The sequence below is a fragment of the Dicentrarchus labrax genome, unplaced genomic scaffold (assembly GCF_905237075.1).
Source record: "Dicentrarchus labrax unplaced genomic scaffold, dlabrax2021, whole genome shotgun sequence".
NCBI lineage: Eukaryota > Metazoa > Chordata > Actinopteri > Moronidae > Dicentrarchus > Dicentrarchus labrax.
The window spans coordinates 2,424,345-2,440,811 of record NW_026136714.1 but is presented as its reverse complement, the minus strand read 5'-3'; the positions used below and the strand labels follow the sequence as shown (position 1 = coordinate 2,440,811).

General features: G+C 43.5%; 1 protein-coding gene across 1 annotated transcript in view; it reads left to right on the top strand.

Annotated features, from left to right (window-relative positions):
• gapvd1 (GTPase activating protein and VPS9 domains 1) overlaps positions 1–14,864 on the top strand; it is a 30,047-nt gene extending 15,183 nt beyond the window's left edge. Inside the window, 16 exon segments of the mRNA XM_051422014.1 lie at positions 1,789–1,926; positions 3,224–3,358; positions 4,048–4,167; positions 4,474–4,551; positions 5,347–5,693; positions 5,855–5,942; positions 7,444–7,512; positions 7,628–7,756; positions 7,851–7,977; positions 8,078–8,190; positions 9,042–9,201; positions 9,364–9,551; positions 10,278–10,491; positions 11,116–11,188; positions 11,281–11,478; positions 11,777–14,864. Of these exon segments, the coding sequence (XP_051277974.1) occupies positions 1,789–1,926; positions 3,224–3,358; positions 4,048–4,167; positions 4,474–4,551; positions 5,347–5,693; positions 5,855–5,942; positions 7,444–7,512; positions 7,628–7,756; positions 7,851–7,977; positions 8,078–8,190; positions 9,042–9,201; positions 9,364–9,551; positions 10,278–10,491; positions 11,116–11,188; positions 11,281–11,478; positions 11,777–11,917 (2,318 nt within the window). The 3' untranslated portion in view covers positions 11,918–14,864.
• The last annotated feature ends 1,603 nt before the right edge of the window (positions 14,865–16,467 follow it).

Sequence of the window (16,467 nt, the reverse complement as noted above, 5' to 3'; positions counted from 1 at the left end):
TTATCCCACTGATAAGATTACCATGATAATGAGGCAGAAATTCTAATTGTTTCACTTCTTGTTGTGCCACTCATTTAATCATCCACCTGAAAGACAAGTACTCTGTGCCCCTACCTTGAAGACTGTAAACACGGACAGCGGGATAGAGCTCTCCCACCGTCAATGAGAGCCCTGCCCCCGCCAACATCAGTACACACTGTTGCCTGGGTACTGGCATGCATGCGTGCTCATGGCGTGCGTGTGCCATGAAGTGGAAGTATGACATACCAGGGGGCGCGGCTACCACAGGTCGACTTCTTGGTCTTGAGCCTTGGCCACTGACTCCCACTCACACCTGCTAGCTCTTTTCCCCCTCCTCCGCATTCTTCCGCCTTGTTAAACCACGGCTTCCCAAATGGAGATGGAGGGACACTGTGCTGAGGACTTTGTGGGAGGGTGGGAGAAGCGGTAATTTGGTTGTGAGTAATGCTAGGCTTAATCAACAGCTCAAAGTCATGGCCCTGGAGGCCAGGGAAGGGTGAGATATTACCATTAACCTCTGACCTTTGGCACAGTGGTATATGTGCCTGTGGGTCCCAGCATGAAATGCATGTGACCTCCAACTCTCTCTGTGTCTCTGTATGCAAAGCTCACCATCTGAAGCCCCATCCACACTGCATTCAAAGAGGGTTTCTCTGCTAGTTCTGCTTATCTCAGGCCATTCCACAGTGTTGTTTGAAAGTCAGACCTGAAGGCATACTGTAAAGGTGATGGGGCAGGTTTTAATTAAGATATAACATGTGAAATCAATACATTTGGTACCATATAGTGCGGAAACAATTGCTCGCTAAATTGATGAGTCGAATGAAAGACAATTAGAATTCATTATAGATTAATAATTTCAGTCATTCATCAAGCAAAAATGCCAGACATTTTCTAGTTTCAGCTTTCAAATGTAAGCATTTGCTACTTTTCTCTGTTTTTAAATTGTAAATAGAATATCTTTTGGGTTTTGAGCTGTGTAGCAATTTGAAGATTTCACTTTGGGCTGTCAGAGAGTAACAATTGTACCGCGATAACTGTGATATTGTATGGATTCTCAAAAACGCCATTGATTTCTGTATTTAAACCCCCAACTGCAAGATAGCAGTGTTGTAAATGTAAACTGATGAAAATAGACCCATGTTGCTGCAGGGACTACATAAATGCAGATCTCACTGTAGTGAGAAGTAAACTTTCATTTCAAATTTCATGCATATGGTGGTGTGTTCTTTATGTACCATGAGTTTTCCTAAAATTAGATTTTTTTTTTAATCACAAAGTATCACAATATATTAAATCATAACCCCTACATTGTGATACATATTCTATCACCAAATACTCACCAATATACATGCCTTTTTTTAATCATTATCATAGACAAAATTATTAATTTCTTAGTCTTAGTTGCAGCCCTAGTATCATCTAAATGTGATATGTTGTGGGATGGAGCATTAAATATGGACATGTATGAGACTTTTACCAAAGGCATAATTTCTGTAGCAGCAATCTCAAGTTTGCATGTTGCTCATATAAAAGATCTGAATAATTTATGAGAACTAATTACAGAATATGAATCAACACTGTGTCTTAACAACACATAGAGGCTGGGTAAAGTACAAAAAGGTGCCCTCAAGATGACTTTGTGACTGTAGAGGTGACTCCTTGCTGGTCCAACACTTTTCCAGACAAAAAAGCTGGTCCTTGCTGTGAAAGGAGGTTAACTCTGTGTCTCTTTCTCTCTCTCTCTCTGTCTCTGTGTGCTCCCAGGGGCAGCAGCAGAGAACATGCTCGGCAGCTTGCTGTGTCTTCCTGGCTCGGGTTCAGTACTGCTGGACCCCTACGGCTCCACCATCTCAGAGACCACAAGCGAGGCCTGGAGCGTGGAGGTCCTTCCCAGTGACTCAGGTAGGGAGCCAGGTTCATTCTGTTGTTGAAGACACCCTTTCACTGTTCTTTTGCTTTTCTTATTGTCTTAATCTCCGTGACGGTCTCAGATGTGCCTGCACATGTGTGTACGCATGCATATTTATGTTTGTTCGATAGATAGGGGGGTGGGGCGGGAGACCAGGTGTGGTTGCACGCCATTCCATACCAAAAATGTGTGTGTGCATCTGTCATCATATTTGCGTGCACTTGCCTGTCTTTCAGGGCAGATCTGCCTGTGCCAGTAAAAGGCAGCTCAGGGTTTCCTTAGAGGGACCACCAGGTGTGTTTGCACCTGTGGTGGAGCTGTGGGGAGGGAAGCACGAGGACAGCAGCTGTCCTCAGTCGATTTACACACTTTCAGTTTTTTATCTGGCTTATCTTGACTTAACATTGCATTACTCTGAGACTGGTGTTTATATCTTGTATTGTTAGGATGATAATCACACAGGGCATCAGTTTGCATCAGTTTACATCGGTTGTGCCACTCTGCCAATCAAAATGTGAATGCAATCTTAGAAATCATAGTTTGCACTTTCTTTGTCTGTTTTTGCAAATTGAACATACAGTTCAAACCTTTTATTAATGAGAGATTATGTGCTTAACTCCCCCTTTTGGAAACCAGTGCTTTGTGAAAATCAGTAGAGTGTTTTATTAACCGCGTTAAGTGTTTCTTTGAAAAGCCTGGGCCTTATGTTAATTGAAGTAGTACACCACTTCAATATGTGCAGTGCAGAAATGACATGCATGAGTGTCTTGATTGCTTTTTGTTCCGTTTGCTGCCCCTGTTCTGCTCTGTAATAGCACGAGCGGAGGCTTGCTTCGAGTACAGCGCTTGTTTCATGGCTAGGCAGCAGAAAACTACACTCTGAAGAGCACTTCACCAACACATTATTACTAACGAGCATGCAAATGAGTACTGCTGTTAGTATGGAGCCTCTGGGTTCGACCCAACAGCTCCATTGGGTAGCCAAAGAATTGGCCGTACTAGCTTTATGGTTTGGGTTGGCAGTTAGAAGACATGATAATATATGCTTTGTTTGATTTCATGCATATGTGCGCACTTGGTGTTTCCCAATAATCATAACAGAGGGGAGTGGTAGAGAGAGAGAGAGAGAGAGAATGACCATCATTTGTACAGTGGATTATGAGTTTCTTTAAAATTATACTTCATCCACACTTTAAGTGAGAAAAGTACACATTCCGGTGTCAGATGTTTGTTTTTCCAAAGAGAGAATTTTTATCTAACTTTTTTTTCCCCTTTTGGGTCCATTCGCAGAAGCCCCGGACCTGAAACAGGAGGAGCGTCTGCAGGAGCTGGAGAGCTGCTCAGGGGTTGGCAGTACCTCAGATGACACGGAGGTCAGAGAGGTCAGCTCGAGACCCAGCACACCAGGCCTCAGTGTTGTCTCAGGTATAAAGCTAACCTACTCTCTCCTCACCTCCTCTCCCTTACGTCTACTTTGTCTTTCAAACAATAAGTTGCATGTCTGGCTTTGACCCTGTTCTCCCTTTTGTCTTCTATAAGTTGAAAACTTCACGTGCATTATTAAATTCTAGTTAAATATATAATAACGTGACAAAAACTGCTTGTTTGTCACCCTCCTTGATTCTGTGTCGAGCAGTCATGTTGCTGGGAAGGTTGTTAACCAGTGTAATGGGGTCAGTGTGAATTTTTCTGTGTGACACAGGTTATTGCGGCTTGTCTTTTCTGTGGGCTCAGGTGGACATGCTATGTTGACATGCATGAAGTAGTATCCTAGATTAGGAAGCCAGCGGTGATGTTCCTGGCTCAGCTCACTGGAAAACGTCCCATGGGATCCGGCCGATGGATAGTCTGCATCTGATGATCACTCTTATCTGTGTCTTTCCCCTAACCCATGGGAGCTTACACTACCAATTTAGAGTTCCCAGTGGGTTCCCATCTCAGAGAGATCATGCAGTATAGTCTAAAGAGAAAAATATCCTCTTTTGTTTGAGAGACATTGAACATGCAGGTTCTGTTTTTTGACTGCTGCCAAGCCAAAGTACTTCACTGTTTTGAGTTGCTTTTGTCCTCAATGTCAACACAACTGTTTTTGTGTTGTTGTTTTCCTGCTGCAGGCATCAGTGCGACCTCGGAAGACATCCCCAACAAGATCGAGGACCTGCGGTCAGAGTGCAGCTCAGACTTTGGAGGGAAGGACTCTGTGACCAGTCCAGATGGGGAGGAGTCAGGCCACGGTAGGAGTGTGTCACATCCCCGCTAGGCTAGCTAAGCAATCAGTCCAGTGTCTATCTGGTCCAAACAGCATCAGCCAGAGCTATCAATCCATGTCACCTTCACTGCTGCCACCAAACTAAATCACCGTTTCAGTTCTTAACAGTTGTCATTGTGCATAGTTGAATACTCTTTGTTAGCCTGGCTCTGGAGTCACATTAAGAGGCTGAGCTATTCTCTTTTTAACTTAACATTATAAACTTTTTTTTAAGTAACAGCATCAGTTGTTAATTTAGTTAATTGTCTTGTATCCTCTTGTGTTTTTACAGGAGCACACCATCTGACATCTCCACCCTCACAGACCGATTCCTTACTGGCCATGTTCGATCCTCTCTCCTCCGCTGAAGGTAATTTGCACTCCCAGAATGCTCTGCAGCCAATCAAGAGCTAGAAATGAGTATCATTAAATCCCTACCATAATGTCGCGGGCTCACAGAACAGCTTGAGCTCTGTGAAATTAACCAAAAGAGTGCCTGTGCCTCTCACACAAGCCTTACCCTAATTACTGGACATTTTGTAAGTGAAATGTCATTTCATTTGGCCCATTTAATATCCCAAATTATTCTTAGCGGGCCTTGTCCCTGCGCAGTTTGTTTGTAGTGCAGGTGGAGATTGTGTGTGAGAGAGGAATGGTCGTGGCTGTGTGTCTGTGGCAAGGTGAAGGGATGACAGGTTGAGAGACCTCACCCCAGGCTCTTTGGCACTGTCCCCTTGTCCCACTGTGCTCATGGCACGAGTCTGCCATTGGAACCTTTTCAGGAGAGAGAGTGTACCCTTGGAACAGGTGGCCTACCTATACCTAGGGCTCATCTCCCACCAACATCTCTCTTTAGCACGCTCCCCCACTTTTGAGGTGTTTTTCTTCCACTGGTTTTGTTATGTTTAGCGACTACTTTTTAGAGACAAGGGAGATTTTTCATACAGAGCAACACTACCTGTTAGTTATCCTACTTGTAGAATTTCATTAGTGTATTTAAGGCTTTAAAAACAGTTAAACACAATATCTACTTAGGGAAAAAAGTATTTGTGAAGCCTGTGCAGTGAGCTGCTCACAAAGTGTGCAGGGATGTTTAAATATCATCCATTTTCAAAAAGCTCCCTCAACTCAACACCTTTTTATATTCTGTGTTTTATTACCTCAGGCTCCTCCACTGGAACAATAGTGAGGCCTAAAGTGCACTACGCCAGGCCCCCTCACCCTCCCCCTGATCCTCCCATCCCCGAAGCCAGTGCCCTGGGGCCGGAGACGCGCCACTCTCTCTTCACGCCCCACTGCCTGGCCCAGGCTGAACTGGAGCACACCAAGCAGCGCCACTCCTTCCCTGACAGGCTGGTCCGTAGTCGCAGCTCTGACATCGTGTGTCCAGGCCGTCGGCCCACAAGTGACCCCGGCCTCAACCGGCGGGTAGCAGTTGAAGAGCGTGACCCTGCCGGGGCCTTCTCCTTAGGACCGTCCTCATCCCCCAGCAAGGACTCCCTGAAAGGAGAGGTAATCAGCTACAGCAGCGCTCTTAGTTATTGCCTGAGACGCTTGTCTTTTCATTAATGCTGCTGAGAAACAGCTTTTAAAGTAAGTTCATGGTGTTGTGTTTAATAATCTGCCCGCTAGTGTAGTGTGTGTAAGTGTATCTTGGTCATTTCCATCCAAAGGCTGAGGACAGGAAAGACAGTGACGATGAGAAGTCTGATCGCAACAGACCATGGTGGAAGAAACGTTTTGTGTCTGCCATTCCCAAAGGTAAGGAAACAAAACACTTGGTCGTTTTAAGCATGTCCTCTTTCCTAAACTGAAAAATGACCTTTTACACATTTAAAAGTGATCTGTTTGATTGCAGCGCTCCTTTATTTTTTTGTTGCAGAAAAAAAAAGTTCTCTTAATCACAACTGACAGGAAATATCACACTTTAAAGAGCAGAGCGAAAACCAATTTATAATGTGAGAAAGAGAATGATGATCCATGTTGTCCACTCCATTGCTGATGCTCCAGTTGGAAAATTATGTTTCTTGTTGTTTGAAGTTACTCCAGAGACGTGTCCGGTCCCTTTTCTCTCACGTCTCACTGGCTGCAGATTTATATAGACATTTCAAAGCTAATCAGTCATCAGAGGAGCTTTAGCTGTGTAGATTGTATGGCTGTAGCCCTCCCAGCAGTGCTGTCAGCCAGCGGCTAATGGTCATTAGATAGACCTTTCTGTCATCAGCACTGATAGATGACACATCTCTTGTTGCAGTTCTACTCTACAACCATCTCTCATACTTCTGTCTGGGAAATAATGAGCTGTGCCCACACAGAATGACTGCTTATTACTCTTTGAGATAATGATGTTTCTTAAGTAAACATTAAATTGATATACATAAAATGGAGGACTGTGTGTACGTGGGGAAAGTACCAAGCCCAGACCACCAATCTCCCGCCAAGTCTCTGTAGAGTCCATTGTGTTTGTCCTGTTGCTCTGCATGGTGACGCACAGTCAGTAGTCCGGCAGAGCGGCAGCCTGTGTGTGAAAGGCCAACCCTGTCTGTTGTGTCCCTCACAGTGCTGTATTGGACGGCTGAGAGTGATGTCCCAGGTAACGCTTCTCGCTGTCGTCATTGAGCTAGCTTTACTGCTGGAGCCCAGCGGCTGCGTGCCCATGCTGCTTTGTATATGTCGCCTTAGAGCTGTAGAGCTGTGACGTGACATGTTCTTACGCCCACACTCCTCATCCATGCATCCGTTTTAGCACCCTTTTATTTTAATTTTGCTATAGTATGTTACCATTTTACTCCCTGGAGAATACAGAATATCAATGTAGTTACCCCACCCAGTGTTTCCTGTGTGTGTGTGTGTGTGTGTGTGTGTCTGTGTCTGTGTGGTGTGTGTGTGTTCAAATTGTAGAATCTGTGTCTCTTGTTTGTCCTGTTTGCACCTTCGTGTTAATAGGATAAGCATCATTAAACTTATTTACATCTACATCAACTGGACTTTTTATATTGAGTTACGGTGATATTCTTGTATGAACCAATTGTTTAATTCACCATTTTCGTATGCCTTTGCTTTTTTCTTAGTAAAGTTCTACACAAGACTTTTTTTGGTGCTGTATGAGCATATACATCCTATATTTTTAGAAACCAAAATCATGAAAAAATACCAAAGATTTAGCTGTCAGTGGCTGTCAGCAGGTGACTCATGATCAGCTTGTCATCCAGTCATGGTGAAGGTGCTGTCAGCCCACCAATCACCTGTCTCTCCTCTACAGCTCCGATACCATTTCGGAAAAGGGACAAGCAGGAGAAAGACGACGTTGCCCAGGAGCGTATCCCACAAGGTCTGTCCTGGTTTGGTTTAATTACACTCCTAGTGTTGCTAAACGCATACTAAACAACGTATCTATTATGGTGGGTTGCATTTTAATGCTTCTTGTGTGTTGTTGGGTTTATCAGATGACCCATTGCCCAGACAAAGCTCTCAAGCGCAGGCAGCTGAAGACATCCTGGACAAGTACAGGAACATCAAGAGGACCAGCCCTAGTGACGGCGCCACAGGTGGAGCGTCTTATGATGGTACAGGAGGTCAGGAAAACAACACTCTTGAGTATATATCGCTATTAGACACACTTGCAGTAGATAAAGTGAGTAATTTGCCTGTTTCTATATACGTCAACAGATCTTTGTGTTGAGGACAGCGTGCATGACTCTCCTAGAGAAGACACTCTGCAGAACATTTCCACAGACGACCTTCTGGACTCGGCCAGCCAGACAGCGCGGCAGCATGACTCCAAGTTCTCCTTCAGGTCCGAATTCTGCAGAAAAACACAAAACCCAATTCACAAGCAATCGCTCAACACTTTCTAGTTTTCTTAGCGGATATTTTTTTTTATTTGTGTCTTCCAGTGATGCAAAGAAGAAGCTGAGGTTGGCGTTGTGCTCTGCAGACTCAGTGGCTCTGCCCATCATGGCTCCTACAACCACACGAAATGGGCTGCCTGACCACTTGGACTCTGAAGGTAGGCATCCCTAGATCATCTATGCTAAAATGAATCCTATATTAGTGCTTGAATTCATAATAGCCTGCTCTTTGACTCCTTCTACACTGGAACTGAAGTATTACAGCTGCTTTTGCTTTCTCTTTTCCAAAAAGAGGGGAGATTTAAGGCTATCAATTGGTATATATAAATCGCTTCAATTGGTGGACAGTTGTTAGTGCTCCTGTGGAGACAAATAATTGGTCATAACTGATCATTAAGCACAATTCATTTAAAACATGTTTAGAGTTAGACAGTGTATTAAATAGAACTTGCTACTATCTGCTAGACTTTAGGTATCTTTGTCACAGCTCTCCATAGGGAGCAGGGTACAAGCTCTTAATGTTGGCAAGCATCCAACCTGCTGAAAGTGTCCTTAAGCAAGACGCCAAATCTGTACCACCACCTTCACCTTCTGACTCGCCTTCCAAGGTTTGGGGCAAGGTTGGAAGAGTGGGGGATGTTAAAAGTGAATTCCCATATGGTGTCAGTAAAATATCACACTATTACACCATCATACCACATAGATTCATATTGGTACAGCATTTTATCAGAGAGTATTCAGATGCTGCACAAAATAAAGACAGACCTCCTTAAGCTTTCTTCACAGCAATTCTGCAGGATGTCACCTTCACATCCTGAAGCGGGACAATCGCAGGCAGAATCAAGTGACATCCTGTGAAATAGTCAACAGTAAAACCATAAGACTCCATCTTTGTGGCCATCAGTCACACTGTCATGTGAAGGCAGCAGGTTGATCAGATTACAGCAAGCAGCCGCTCCTTTGTGAGCGGCGTTGTCTAATGCTGTCTCCCTATCGTCCTCTCTCTCAGACAATGAGATCGTCTGCTTCCTGAAGATCCAGCTAGCAGAGGCCATCAACCTTCAGGATAAGAACCAGATGGCCCAGATCCAGGAGACCACGCGCTGTGTCAGCCGCTTCGACGCACGCACCTGCAGGAAGCTGCTTGCTGCCATTGCGGAGGATTACAGGTAGCTGTGGAGGCCTGGAGAGACGGCGCAAGCATACATAGACCCATGGGTCTTTCATTTTGTTTGTTCAGTGCATAATGCTGTTTTAGGCAACTACAGAGATGTAGGCAGCAGTACTGTGGCAATAATAGTACCAATGTATGTGTGTGTGTTTCCTTTTAGAAAGCGGGCTCCGTACATAGCTTATCTAACGAGATGTCGTCAGGGCCTGCAGACCTCTCAGGCTCATCTGGAGAGGCTCCTCCAGAGGGTGCTGAGAGACAAGGAGGTGGCCAACCGCTACTTCACCACTGTCTGCGTCCGGCTCCTCCTTGAACACATGGAGTCCAAGATGCTTGACTTCATTAAAGGTATCTCTACATTTTCACATTCATTGTAACCGTGAATGCCAGCCTTCCTGCCGTTCTATTTTCTGCCACTTTTGGCAAATTATGCATGATTTACGATTCTTTTCCCAAGTATAGCTTTAATTTACTGCCTGACCTGGCTGGGTTCGGGCCCAAAACTGCTGCCATGGGTTGGGCTCAGACAGAATTAGAATTTGTTTTTAAAAAATATTTGATTAATAATGTAATTAATGAGGGGATTTGTTAGTTATTAGTTTTCATAATTTGTAAGTTTACTTTAGCTTGTAATTAGGTAGATAACAGATATTTAATTTTTTTTTCACTAGAAATTTGGGTCGGGCCTAAAAAACTGTCCATGGTTCAGGCTCACACAGACTTTTTTTTTGGGCCCGATCAAAACTTTATCACTCCCCAAATACGTGAAGAACACAGGTGGTGGTGACCCTTACAATATGTCACAGATATGATGGAGGATTGTTGTTCCACCAAGCTAGACTATTAAATATCAGATAACATGCAATTATCTGACATGGGTTTGGTAGAGATGTATTCATTTTTCCATATTAAACATCTGAATTTATTTCCATGTATTTCATATGAGTCTTTACACAACATTACTTTCAAGCTCAACTTGACTCGCTTAAAAACAATCCTGTTGTTGCACAGTAGAGGTTGCAGCTATGTCCTGTGCCGGTGTTACATCTGTTGGTTTCCCTGCTTCCCTTCCAGCGTTCCAGGGGTGCACAGCATCGGATGACAAGACAGCAGCAGTGGAGGATTTTCTGCGCTACTTGTACGGTGCCATGGCCCGTGATGCCATTTGGCAGTACGCTAGCGAGGACCAGCTGCAGGACGCCCAGATGGCTATCGAGCGCAGCGTTATGAACCGCATCTTCAAACTGGCCTTCTACCCCAACCAGGATGGAGATATTCTCAGAGACCAGTGAGTAGCTGGAACAACACCAGTGCCACACAGTCCCAACAGGCAGTATTCCATTTTATTTAGTTGTTTTATGAAGATTTACAACCTTGGAAATTTTGGGGGGCAGCAGTGCTTTGCTCTGGCCTCCAGGACTGAAAGTAACATCAATCAGAATAGTGAATAGACTTTGATACTGCACCTACAAAAGCAAGGGTGTTTAATTGGGTGTGTTGATAGACTGTGGTCTGAAATGTCTGTTCCTTTTTGTGTTCTACTCATGCACTATTTTGCTCTAAATATATAGAAGTAAGAGTTTTACCCCCATAATGTATTTGTTACAATAATTTGAAATTATGTCACACATTCAGAATATGCTGTGACAGTACAGTTTTCTATGACTGAAAACAATGTTTTACAAAATGTAATTGTCATAATGTTCACCGAAGCCTGTATGTGTAGTATACAGAGTAAGTATGATGTTAAACCATGAATGCTATGAAAGCTGCTAACATGCCACACAAAGGAAGGTAAATTCAAATGGAGGGCTTACTATTTAGATGGATATGTTACCCTAACTGTGCACTGTTGGCTTGGACAGAATGTGCCTGTCTGTTGTCGTGTACTGAGTTGTTTTGTCTCACGCAGGCTCTTCCATGAACACATCCAGCGGCTCTCAAAAGTTGTGACGGCTAATCATAAAGCTCTTCAAGTCCCAGAGGTATCTTCTTCGTGACACTTTTTTCCATTACTTCCATGCATTTATGGAGATGGAAGAGACTTGATGAGTTTTTTTTTTCCCCCTGGTTGCAGGTTTACCTGAAGGAGGCGCCATGGCCCTCTGCTCAGTCTGAGATCAGGACCATCAATGCATACAAGACTCCACGAGACAAAGTCCAGTGCATTCTGCGCATGTGCTCCACCATCATGAATCTCCTCAGTCTGGCCAATGAAGACTCTGTCCCTGGAGCGGACGACTTTGTCCCTGTACTTGTCTTTGTCCTCATAAGGGTAAGTCTGCTCTTACTTCATCCTTCCACACTTTGAGCACTAAGCTGTATTTTTAAACAAGCTCTTCAATTTGGAAGGATTTTTACCATCTGTATTGATCACTTATTGACTTTTTAGAAATAACTAGTAGGAATAATCACCCAAATGACTGTACTGTAACTGCAGGGCTCCATAAAGGCTACTATCTGCTCACCTGAGTGGATATATTTTACATATTTATGATTGTAATCTGTATGGCGTTGCGTGAGGTTCCTTCAGCGACTAATGTGGGCCCATCCCCACATCTCCTCCCCTCCAGGCAAACCCGCCCTGCCTGCTGTCCACCGTTCAGTACATCAATAATTTCTATGCCAGCCGGCTGAGTGGGGAGGAGTGCTATTGGTGGATGCAGTTCACCGCGGCGCTGGAATTCATTAAGACCATCGACGATCGCAAGTGAAGCAGAACAGCCACCTGTATGGGCAGACTGCGGGGGAAGGAGCCGGGAGACTGGGAGACTTCCCAACCAACTGCTCCCTCTGCACAGCTTATAAAACCTGGCCCTCAGCCTGCTCTTTATTTGTATAGCTTGTACATAGCCAGAGACGTTGAGAGATTACAAAATATATATTACTGTACGTATGTGGACAAATCCAGGTTTTAAGCCGTGGTGGGGAAAAAAAAAAAAACGGCCTTGGGGGAAAAATTGGCAAAATGTTAACTTTGAACCTGATTTGGATTTTTCCTTATCTTTTTGTCTCTTTAATCATATTTCACTTTTGGGGTCTGTATTAGGAATTGTATATATATATACACAATTACCATTACCATTATGACATTAAATCAACCTAAAAGATAATCCTATATAAAGGGACCAGACTTCCTTGATGTGATCACTGATCTTTTTAAACCCCCCCCATCCGAGTGAGAGGGAAGGGCTTCCTATTAAATTACAATATAATGTTTAATTAAGTGCATTGTAACGTGGGGATTTACAGTGCGTGATAGTTACTGATGGGATTTAGTGACTCATAAACACTGAGATCAATTCACAACAACCATAGCACTCATAAGGTTAGTGTATCAAAAAGTAGGGCAGCTTATTTCATGAATTGTTTACTTCATCTTATTCCCAAAAACCAGTGTGTCAGTGACGATTTGGACATAAGGGCCCACATATTTATATGAAATAAAATGTATTTATTTCTGTAATTCTATTTAATGCTTTGTTTATCTCATTTAAGGAAAAAAAAAAATGCAAAGGCATATCATGCCCATTCAAGATGTCTGTGGCAAGTGGTATAAACTTGCTAGAAAAAAGCTTGAGTTAGGAAGGCACCTTAGCGATGAGAAGCCCGTAGGTGGGGATGCTGGGCGGTTATGATACAGGGTCGACTCATGCACAGAGTAGCGGTGGCATTTTTGGAAATATTGAAAATAGTGCCTTTGATGTGGGGCGCTCTGTACAGGTAGTTATTTTTGACTTCTTTTTTTCTTTTTTTTTTTAAAACCCAGCATAGGCATTATCCCCCCACCCCTACCCTCCCCCCCCACACACACACACACACACTCCAGTGGGCCAACCGCGCATCGCCACATCACTGATTGTCATGGCTCAGTCCCTTTAATGCACTTGAGTTTGAACAAATGTCCCCTTTGCTATTCTAGATCCTACCTCAGAGTTGAAACCAATGAGCCTGATATCAGTCTGTACACAGTATAACTGTCCTGCATTGGTTGACAACAGAGTACTGGATCAATTTTGCACTGGTTAAAAAATAAACAAAAAAAACAGTGAGGGGATGGTAGGAAAAGTTGGATATAGAGCTGCTGTGATGCCTGTTGTGGTCACATCACCCTTAATTAACACAAGCCTTTGTTAGCGAACAAAGACATTTTAGTTTGTAACCTTATACCTGAGATGCCACATGTGTCCTCATGGGCAGACTAGTGAACTATTGGATATTAGCTCTCTACCTCCTCTTAAGTTCAAGAAAGGGACTCGTGTTTATGTGCACTTATGCTTCTTTTCTTTCTTTCTTTTTTCTCCCAATTTGGCGTGCTGTGATATCCCAGTGTCATTGTATCTTTCCAATTATAGTACAAGCATGTCTTTAATTATCCAGAAATGACTAAAACTCCTCTTCTCTTGAAATCCTCTGCTTCATTTTTGTGCACAGACGTGCCACGTGTATTATAGTTTTTTTTCCATGACTTTTCACGGTAAACGACCCGACAGCACATTACACAGTAGGATAGAAGAGCAAATAATCAACACTATTGACTTGTTACTGACTTGCAGTTTATGCTAAAGTGGTTGGTGTAGTACGTGAGTGTGGTTTTTATCTAGTCGAGTGTGTGTGTGTGTGTGTGTGTGTGTGTGTGTGGTGAGACGATCGTGTGACTGCTTGACCCTCTGCCTCCTCTTGCATGAAGTCATTGTATGGTCTGTACATTCTCAATCATGATGAACAGTAGAATAGGATTAGTATCTGCCACAGGCCAGTAATTGAACCTGCAAGAGGATGCAAAGCTTCTCTTTGTGTCTGTGATACCTGCATATCAGAACTCGATGATTTATTTTGCACAAAACTGATGTGTTTTCCTGAGCAAATTGACAGGGAGCAGTGCATTTATCTGAAATGTCAGTAACTTCTGGCCTTTTACCGTCATTTCACATAAACACATTGTGATTTAAATAATATCTGAGTAGCTAAGTTAAGCACCTGACTGTTACTCTTTCAAGCTGATGAGCGTCCACATTTATGGGGCGACATCACAAATGCATTTTCATATCCGTCTACCGTAGCCAGATTTGTATGTGTCTGCGCAGTATACTTCCTCGCCGGGTCTGTGTAATCAATTTGATGAGAAAACCATGCACTGGAAAATCAGGTTGCAGGTTGCATCTATACTAATTAGGTTTATGTGATGTCACTTTAATTGGAAATACATACTGCACAAATCTGATGAAATTATTTGGACCTGGCTTATGTTTCAGCGTCTCCTCAGATAGCAGGTCACAGTGGCCACACGTGACCCCGGCGAAGCACTGATCAGAACGCCGCGTCATTTCCATAAAAAAAAACACACACGACTGCGAGAGCGGCTGCGTTTTTAGCTCCGACTGTATGCAAACCACTGCACGGTGGTGTCAAGTAAACCGACTAAAGAGTTGTCCGTTCCTCAAAGCTTTACTGCTCTGCTCCCTGTGCAATTGAGTTTAAAGTCTGAGCAGAGAGAGAGAGAGAGAGAGAGAAAAGAGTTTTACATCTTACATCTAATTTTACATTTAATTGTAAGCTTGCACAATTATGACATGCGGGGAAAGCCGGTTTGTCTTTACTGTGATTAATGCATTATGTAATTCTTTAAAAACAATAAAAGAAGCAGAAGTTTTTTTTTTATTATTATTATTATTCTGTGGCTCCTGAGATACATTGTGCATTTCCACTGCCGGAGGAGAATGTCGCACCTACTGTACACGACAGCGTTCCATTATTCTGCGGCTCCTTGGACAGTTGTAGGTACATCTGGCCGACAGTTCACACAATAGAAGAGATGGTAGGGAAATTTATGCGTGGAATATAATTGTTAGTGGGGGCAGTGGAGCAGCATCGTCCAATCTAGCAGCCACAAATAGCAACCTCTCAGCAAACATTTCATTACTGCTGACAAGTGTACGGTGGATTGTAATTGGAGATATCCCCTCATCTAAAAGCCCTCCTTACTTCACCGATTGCCTTCTCTAATACTCATCTTTTTTTCATCATAAACTTCTTCGTGGGGTGCTTTGTGTCCCCTGATGATATCTCGCAATTGTTAATTTAAATTCAAATTTTGGTGTGTGAAGTTAATTAGTTGCATAAGCCAATGGCTAGATAGGCCAGATTTGGAGATTGGATCTTTTGACTATGTGGCACTTAGCTGATTTCAGATACACGGAGGCTTGGTTTTGTTTTGTATTATGCTGCTCCACATACTGTATTATTATTGGCTAATACCGACATCAGTGGTGAACTAGAGGCTGTGCAGACATCACACACACGAGGTGTAATATTACCTCCAATTCATACGAGCTATCAGTGCAGTGGAGTTTGCTTTACAGGTGATGGCAGATGGATCAAGTGAAGGAAAGGAAGAGGAGGAGGAGGAGGAAGAAGAAGAAGGGGGTTGTTATATTGATGTCATTCTGTTGCTTGAAGACGTGAACAGGCCTGAGGTCTCACCCAGATGGCTGTGGAATGACAGATGATCAGTCCAGCGGGGCTCACGCATGACTTCACACGTTGGTCTGGTACTTCCTGGTTGTAGGGGAACAGTGGAAGAGGGCAACCCCCCCCCCCACCTCCCTGTATCTTATGAAATCACACAAATTCATCTCCCACTCACTTCCTGTACGCCCCACTATAAAGCTCCCACTAACTTAACACAACAAAGGGAAGTTATTGAACACTTTAAAAGCAGAGAGCGTGCAGGTTTTACACTAGAATAATGAAATTGCCATTTATAATATAATGAGAAATAACTGATAATTAATTGTGCAATATGTGTGGTAATGGATCCATAAAGATAGGCCTGAGACGAAGCGATCCAGGAATGGAGAGAATAAAAATAATGCACAATAGGAATACCTGCTGTTCCATTACCGGGAATATTCCAGCGGTTTTTAGCCGGATCCCAGTGATTGATTGGGTTTAAAGCAGGGGTTTCCACATCCACCGTGCAGCTGCAGGGGGAACAACAACCGGCATGCAGCAGGGTTCTCCTCAGTGACCCGCTGTACGGCTGCTTCCCCCTCGCCGGCCTGCAGATGGCAGACGCACCATTCTCGACGACGGTCCGCAGATCTGATCCGAGAGCGGCTCAGACAAAGAACACCACGGGGCACGACGGCTTGACATTTAAAACCAGTGGGACTCGCTGTCTGGAACCGGATCTTGTTCTGTTTATTGTGTGTATTTGTCAAATAAAAAAAAAAAAATGTTATTATTCATCTTATTATAATTA